Source organism: Pyrus communis, chromosome 8 (genome assembly GCF_963583255.1).
Source record: "Pyrus communis chromosome 8, drPyrComm1.1, whole genome shotgun sequence".
NCBI classification, from domain to species: domain Eukaryota; kingdom Viridiplantae; phylum Streptophyta; class Magnoliopsida; order Rosales; family Rosaceae; genus Pyrus; species Pyrus communis.
In genome coordinates, this window is record NC_084810.1 from 20,988,164 (window position 1) to 20,997,279 (window position 9,116).

The 9,116-nt window shown below is 34.1% G+C and overlaps 1 protein-coding gene across 1 annotated transcript; it reads left to right on the plus strand.

Moving 5' to 3' along the window:
• Positions 1 to 2,361: 2,361 nt before the first annotated feature.
• Positions 2,362 to 3,185, plus strand: LOC137741560 (metallothionein-like protein type 2). Its single transcript, XM_068481256.1, has 3 exons — positions 2,362 to 2,497; positions 2,632 to 2,712; positions 2,897 to 3,185. Exons 1-3 carry the CDS (start codon positions 2,445 to 2,447, stop codon positions 2,988 to 2,990), a joined length of 228 nt encoding a protein of 75 aa, XP_068337357.1. The 5' UTR covers positions 2,362 to 2,444; the 3' UTR covers positions 2,991 to 3,185.
• Positions 3,186 to 9,116: the final 5,931 nt, after the last annotated feature.

A 9,116-nucleotide genomic window follows, 5' to 3' on the forward strand; every position in this document is an offset into this window, starting at 1 on the left:
TTGAAAAACCAGTTTTTTTTCACATCTGTTTTACATAAAAGTATACCAAACACTATAATACTGTTTTTTTTTTTCAAAAGCACTTTTACAAAAAGTTTACCAAACATTCTGCTGTTTTATTTCACAGTTGCTTATTCTCACAGCACAGCAGAAGCACCATTTTTTCAAAGCACATCAATACCAAACCTGCCCTTAGTACTATGGTCTAGTGATATTCTTCTTCACTTGTAAGTGAGAGGTCTTAGGTTCAATTATTGTTGAAGATGATTTTGAACCATATTATTGCTAGCCTATTGTGAGTCTATGCCCATCATTTGTTAAAAAAAATATCATTTGTTAAAAAAAATTATATTAGTATTGGAAAAACAAGTTAATTATATTAAAGAAAGTTCAAAAGTATTTAAATTACATCAAGTCATATTGTGTCGGGCCTAAAATCGGGCCTAGACAGATAAAGCTCGATTCTAAGGCCAATTCTAACCGAAGGGGCTAAGTATAACTCAGTCCAAAATTGTAGCCCTACAAAATATTATTTTTAAATGAACAGTGTTAGACTATATTTATATATCATCTCCAAACGAAAGGGGCTAAACATAGCCCCATATTAATTTATTATTTTTAAGTTTGTTCTTTAACTTATTAGTACTGTTACATGTTGGTATTGTTACATATTGTTTAAGTTTCATGCTGGTATTGTTACATATTTTATTAAATATTTTAATATTATTTGCATGTTAACAACTAGAGATTAAGATAGCAGTGTGTATGAAAAGAATGTTTGAAGTGAATAGAATGTGAAAAACTAGAAAAAAAAAATGAGGTAAGATAGTATGTAAGGGTGAAAAAAAGAAGTAAGAAATGGTGTAGAAATGCTATAGGTATTTATAGGAAAAAATTATATATATATATATATATTTAGTTTCATCTGAAAAAAAAAAAAAAAAAAAAAAAAAGTTGGTCGGAAGTAGCTAGCCAGATAGCCAAAATGTCATAATTTAACCTGATGGGTTCCACATATTTTTGGCCTAGCCTTCAATTAGTGTTTGGTTTTTTACCAGAACATGCTTAAAAATGGTCTATGACCTTTTAACCATCTCCATTAGAGATGGCTTAAGGCCAAGTCGAGCCAACCATAACCCGAAAAATAGGTCTGATCTCGAGCGAATCCATTAGGTTTCTGCTCTTTTTACAAGCCTATTTAGTAACATTACATGTCACCGCTCTAGCCAGTCACACCCTAAAGAATTTCCAATATGAATATATGGATTGTAAACCAGGGCACGTAATCTCTATTAACTTTAATAGGTTTGATAGATGTCTAGGATTGATCCACGTGTACGGTGGATCTCAACGACCTTAACTTTCAACTCCATTATAAATAGCAATTGAGACCCTCACAATTTAAAATAATTTAAAATGGTTTCTAACCGCACGATTTACGATAAACAGACATAATACACATATCATTGAAATCCTTACAAAGAGGATCCAAAGAAAATTCTTATTCCAACCAATGGGCTTAGATGGTAGTTGGAAGTAGCCAGCCCGATAGCCAAAAGGCCATTATATGGCCTGGTGGGTTCCACACATTTTTGTCTATCTTCCATTGAAGTTTAGTTTTTTACCAACACAGACAAAAAAATGGTCTATGACCTTATAGCTATCTTCATTAGGGATGGCCTAAGTATTGGTTTAGTACTGAGGTGCTTTTATAAAAAGTGGGTATAAAAAAAAAAGCTGATCTCAAAAAGGTGTTTGGTAAACACTTAAAAAAAGCTTATTTTCATAGTTTTGGGTAAAAAAAAAGCTGAAAACGTAAAGCAGCGAAAATGAGCTTAGTATTGGTTTGGTACTGAGGTGCTTTTATAAAAAGTGGGTATAAAAAAAAGCTGAGCTCAAAAAGGTGTTTGGTAAATACTTAAAAACAACTTATTTTCACAGTTTTGGGTGAAAAAAAACTGAAAACGTGAAGCAACAAAAATGAGCTTATTCTCACAGCACAGCAGAAACAGTTTTTTTTTTCTTCAAAGCACAACAATACCAAACTAGCCTTAAGGCTAAGTCGAGCCAGCCATAACCCAAAAAATAGGTATGATCTTGGGCAAATCCATTAGGTTTCTACCCTTATTACAAGCCTATTTAGTAACATCACATCACATCACATGTCAACGTTCTAGCCAGTCACACCCAAAAGAATTTCTAATTTGAATAAATGGATTGTTAACCAGGGCATTTAATCTCTATTAATTCTAATAATTCTGATAGATGCCTAGGATTGATCCACGTGTACGGTGGATCTCAACGACTTTAACCTTCAACTCCACTATAAATAGCAGTTGAGACCCTCACAATAAAACCCATCCCAGGCTTTGAGTGAATTCAATTCCCAACAATACACCTTCTTCTCCTTGTTCTTTTAGTAGTCTTGCTAACTTTTGAAAAAAATGTCTTGCAATTGTAGCTGTGGTAGCGACTGCAAGTGCGGCAGTGGCTGCAAGTAATTCTTCCATTCCAATAGCCATTTATGCTATCATGATTCTCCATAACATCTAATTATATTCTTAATTAGGAGTTAATTACTTTGTTCATTGTTTCCTAAAAATATTGATTTCTCTTTGTATATATGTGTAGATGTGGCATGTACCCTGACTTGAGTTACTCAGAGACCACTTCCACTGAGACTATCATTGCTGGGGTTGCACCAGCGAAGATGTAAGCTTATATAAACTCTTAAGATCTCCGTTTCGCAAGTAGCACTATGATCTATTAGTATTTCTGCTCACTTGTACGCGAGAGACCTTTAAGTACGATTTATAAGAATATTGTGTAACTTAGCCTAACTCCCAATATTGGTGTATCAAAAAATCTTGTTTTAATTTCATGAAATACTTTGCAGGTTCTACGAGGGGTCTGAGATGAACTATGGAGCAGAGAACGACTGCAAGTGTGGCTCAAACTGCAGCTGCACCTCATGCGGGTGCCACAAATGATCGAAGCAAGCCGAAGTCAAGACTCAAAGAAAAAGCTGTGATGGTCTCTATAAATAAGAAAAAGAGTGTAAGAGTTGGAATATTATAAAATAAGATTGGTCATGGGATTTGGAAACCCATGAATCTCCTATTAAGCTAGCAAGGATTTGGGATTTGCTTTGTGGCTTGTGTCTACCTTTGTATCCTTCTTCTTCATATTTTTCTTCATATTTCCGTGTTTGTTCTACTTTCTGGTGATTTCAGTTTGATGGGTGTTTCGTTTGGGTTTGAAAATGGTTGATAAAATTGCAGTAGGATGAATAAGGAAAATGACCGCTTCTTTATACACGTTCTTATTTATTTTGGGTATTTACATCGAATAAAACAAAATAAAAATCAACAGATAAAAATAAATAATATAATACAAATTAAAGAAGCAAAATAATGGGAATAAAAAACAATTCCCTATCAACAATTAAAGCTCCTTTAAGTTGACCTTTGATCTGTTAATTGATAAGCCACTGATACTATTAGGCAGTATGCATGACGGTGGCAGATTGTCTGTCCTCCTAATATGGTGTCTTCTCTATGCTCACCTATTTTGTGCGATTATGGTTAAACCACGTCAATATAAAAATATTAACGTGGCTTAACCGTGACCGTATAGAATAGGAAGGCATGAGGAGGGCACCATATTAAGTTTTATATTGACGTGACTTAACCGTAACCGCACAAAATAGGAGGACATTGAGAGAGCACCATATTAGGAGGGCAGACAATCTGCCTCTATGCATGACCGTAGTATGGTCATGTTCCTATCTTCTTACTTTTTCCTGATGTGATCGGAATTGGATTCACAAAATATTTTACCATTTAATTGATTAATTCGAATCACACAATTGATTAATTCAACTCATATAATTGATTAATTCAACTCATATAACTGACTAATTAGAAGCTTGAATTCTTTCTTTGCATAGTTTTATACGTTATAACTATTATTATATTTTATGCAAGTGGTCATCCATCACAGTAATGGAGATGTGTGTTGCCCTTGTACCACTGTACGGGTTCGAACTCCCTCGACTCTCTAATCTAACATCTAATGTAATAAATCTATCGTTTAATCAAAACAAAAAAATAACTATTATTTTTTTATAATATTAGAAGACTTCGAACCACTTAATTAGGCTAACCTAGTGGCTAAAATTATAACTACGTTTTGGACTATCTTACAAACATGTTTCGTAGGCAATCTCAAGATTTGTTTAAGAGAGTAATTATTTAAATGGGTAGCAGGTGTAAAACAACAGAGACACCGTCTAGTAGTACCAATTGTAAAAACATTTTGGTGACAACCAAAACACTAGAAGGATCGATCTGTCTATTTAGGCATCCCCTTGCTAGCTATCAACAACTATAATGATATCGAGTGTGTGATCCACAAACATGTTGAGATGGAAATGACAAAGGGCGTATTAGGGACGTATTTATTCCCTTGGAAATTCCACCATTTGGGTAAAACTCTTCTATTGAATCCATTTTTATCATCGCTTGAGATAAGGTTCTGACTTAGGCATCGAAAACGAAGAGTGATCGGCCGGCAACCAAAGCCAGAACTTAAAAAAGGGGACGTATGCTACTTTTGCAAGTGATGTAAGGGAGATAAAAAGACTACTTGGGCCAAACCAAAGTGGAAAGAAAACACGCACCGGCGAATGGCATCAGAACCCTTACATCCTTGGGCTTTAATGGGCTTTGGCCCATCTCTCTTCTTGATCCATTTTATTGTGGTCAATACTTTGCATATGGGTTTAAATTTAATAGTTTCTTTAGGTTGTTTTAGGATTTGGATCCTCTTCTGAGCTCAAGGAGATGATCCTCCTGATCAAGCAGTGTGGGCCGTTGAATTTTCATTCAACGGTTATAATTAATATAACTTTAAGAGGACCCCCTGTTTGTAGTTGTTGGATAAAAATCCAACAGGCCACACTACTTGATCAGGAGGATCCTATCCTTGGGCTCAGGAGAGGATCCAAATCCGTTGTTTTATACTCCACAATTTGTTGAACAAGCCTGATATAAAATTTTAATAGTGAATGACTTGTATGCAGTTTTTAAAATATCGATATGCGTAAAAATATTAATATACAAATTTGGGAAAAAATTGACAGATAGAATATCGTTATTGATATCGGTTGATTTTGATGGAAATTCAAAAATTTAGGGAATGTCAAACATTGATTTGGACGAAATATAAAAGTTTCTTCGATATTTAAACGATATGTCGGAAATATCGACAAAATATATCGATTTTAGCCTAAACTTAAAGAGTTTCTCCGGTATGAGGTGAAGTTTAGACTTCACCATCTTTTGATATATTTTTAGATATTTCCACATAAATATCCACGATATCGAAGAAATTTTAAAGACTGTTTTGATTATATGTTATATTTATAATGCAAATGACTATTTAGGCCCTAATCCCCCCCCCCCCCCCCCCCCCCTCCCCTCTCTTCATTTTGCACCAATTTTAACGATGTCATATTATGGGTCAAACTGTATACCACGACAAGTTTTTCGGTAGCCATCAACCGAAAACATAAATATATTTCGGCGGAGATGTACCAAAAATATGTCTATAGTTTCAATAGTCCTTACTAAAAATACAAAATATATGTCACGTCTAGATATTTGGCTGAACTCTACTGCCGTATATCTATAGTTTCAGTCCATAACAACTAAACATTTGAAATTAATTTAGTAATTTTTATTGAAAATACAAGGTATATGTAATAATTGTATGTCAACATGTTACAATATTGCAGAGTACAACTGCTGATGGTTCAAATTTTTAGTTGATTCCCACTAAACGGTGTTATGTCAAGAGTGTTGGTGTGAAAGTTTGACTATGTAAAGCGTCTTGCCACTTAGTACTATATTTTAGTGGTATTTTTCTTCATTTGTAAGTCATAGGTTTTATGTTTGATTATCGCCAAAGACAAATTTGAACCACATTATTGCTAGTTCAGTGTGAGGCTAAGTCTACCACCCTTTCCCTTTAATGTAAATAATTTCATTTGTTAAAAAAAAAGTCGAGTGTCTTAAGATAATTCCTTAATTTAAAAGTAAATGTGAATCGTTTTTAGTATGTGATTAAATGAAGAGTGTTCAATAAATTTTAAGATGCCAATAATTTTCTATAGTTTTTTTTTTTTTCTTCTCAATTTAGGAAGGTAGATTCTAACTATGACCTTTTCTAGCATTATGAAAAGAATTTCTGCTAAGTTAACAAATTTGTAGTTAGTAGTATTGGAGATGTTTTAAGAGCATCTTCAGTGGTGCCCTAACATTGTCCCTACCACCGCATAGTGTTAAGTTTAAAAACTTGGTGGCTTCTAATTGGGCCGAGGTCTGGTCCTTATGGTAGAGAGACTGATGAGAGCTCCAAAAATTTTCCACAATTAAGGACTATGTAGGGACTAAAAGGAGTGGGACCAAGATTGCTTTTTGAGTGGGAATGGTCCCCACAATGTGGAGTTACACGACCCGTGGCTCATACACGCGCAAACAACTCACAATCTCCAGACAACTACTAATGCAGCATTAGGCGCGAGTCCTGCAATTATTATTTTTTTGTTTTAAGCCAACAATACATATAACTACACTATTTAGATCAACGATTGTTTTGCTAACAATGGTTTTCTTGATCTTTTAGTCCCTAAGTTTAAGATTCATACTATAGGTACCGTTTGGTACGTGGGACGGGACGGAACAGAATGGGACAAGGCGTTCCGTCCCACGTTTGGTGAGCCTAAAACGGGTGGAACGAGCTGTTCCACGGGACGAGTTTTGGGTGAATTTTCGTTCCACCTCACCCCCCTAGAACGACTTGTTCCACATCCGTGGAACACAAAATTATAATCTCTCCGTCTCCTTCTTCTTCCTCCTTGTTTCCATCCGAGGGCATCTTTGCTCCCGCTCCGCTCCGTTCCGTTCCGTCCTGTCCCGTCCCGTCCCGTCCCGTTCCGTTCCGTCCCGTCCCGTTCCGTCCCGTCCCGTCCCGTCCCGTTCCGTTCCGTCCCGTTCCGTCTGCATACCAAACGATATCATAAGGACCCTCCCTTGGAGTTAATATTAATTCTTACAGGAACCGGATATTCCTTTGAAGCCCTTAAAAGAGTTCTCAAGAGTCGAGTGGTAGTGGAGACCCCAAAATAAAGTCCTATCGGAGATACTCTAAAAATAAATTTTATTTGAATCCATATAACTTCTTTCTATACCTAACTTAAACTTTAAATGTGAATTGTCTTTCTTATCCTATTGCATTATTAGCATCAAGTACACAATAAGATCAACAATAAAACTAAAATTTATCAATAAACCCACATGCAATAATTAAGCCCTAGTTTCACGCAATGTTTATCCTATGTTCATTCCGACTAAAATCCTAAGAGCTTTTATTGAGAAAACAAGCTTTTATTTTTAAAATTTCTTTTTTTAATCAATGGATGGTGATTTTGAAGTTTTAAATCCTTCAACTTAGGTATGAATTGATTTATGCAATTTTTTTTTGTTTGATTTCAATTTTTTTTGGAGTTGAGAAGATCGATTTTTAAGTTTCAATTCACAACCATCAACGCTGCAAGTTTTTTTCTGTTTTTTTGGTCAAACGCTGAAAGTTGAAAAGATGAGTTATTGTGTTTCGTAGTGTAAATGGTGGCGAAGCCATTTGGTTTCCTCGAATCCACTCCATTAGCATGGTTGAAAATCTAGGGCTAACCTAAAGAAATAAGGGTTTGCTAGAACTTGCGAAAGTAAATGAGCATGTTGTTTGCTACCACTTACCTTAGATCATGGAATAATTGAAAATTGGTTCACTAGGAGGCAGCAGGTACCACAACAAAGAGACATCAAAATACAAACAAATTAGCTAGCAACAATAGCCATGGGAGCCATAGTGATGTACGCTGCAGCTCCAGCAATGGGGCACATCATCTTAAGAAATTCTATTAATTTCTACACAGAATAATGTTGTACTACATCAATTACGACGTAATACTGTATTACATTAACGAAAGCAGGCCATACGACTTTATGCTTATGGAATTTGGATTAAATAGATATTAGTTCATTAATAAAAATTATTCAATTGGAATTTTATTTTCTAAATGGGTGTAAAGAAAAATTTACATGTTGAATTGAGTTTGCGAGGTAGATTAGGTAGTAAACTTGGGTTTAAAGAAATATTAGTATTTTAGTTAAAAATAATATGGGTGTGAAGAGTAAGTTGGTTGTAAAAAGAGGTTATAAGAGTTCAAATAAAATTTCCCTACTTTAATAACTAATTAGAAGTTAATTTTCAGAAATTATAAATATTTTATTTTCACGATTGTGTTAAAAATGGTCTCATTCATTATCTTTTGCATAAGCCCAATGACAACTCTACATAAAATGTGTAGTACAGATAATCTTTTTCTTTCCTCAAATGCAGTACAAGAATATTCGTCGATCGTACTTGGTTTACAATATACATGATGTTTATTTCCGTAATTAAAAAAAAAAAAAATTTCTATGCAAAATAATACCAATAACTGTAAGAAATCTAAACATAAGTAAAGTAATTTATAACCTATGCAAAGGTTTTCCCTTATCTCTAACCAGTAAGCACTCCATATTTCAGAGTGTGCAGAAATCTTTTTAGTGTCATATTTACACCGTTATGTTAGTATTAATCATTTGTATGTTATAATATTAGTAAGAAAGAATTGATATCTCATTTATTGTAAACTCTAAACTCTGAAAGAATTGATATCTCATTTATCGTAAACTCTAAACTCTCATACTTTCAATTTTTTCTATTTATACAAACGATATATTTACAATAAGAAGTGGATAAATAAATTAGTTTTTAACTTGATATCCACAAAATTTCAACCTAGATCTCACTTAGAAGAAAAATACCACTAAATTGTAGTTTTAAGTGGCATATTCCAAAATTTTAATGAATTAAGTTTTACCATGATAGTACAAGTTCTAAAATCATTTTTTTTTATCAGTACAAGATAATGCTTGATGATGTATCTAATTTTCAGCCACGGTGGATCTTTACCACTTCATCTTGAACTGCAGTATAAATACCAGTGA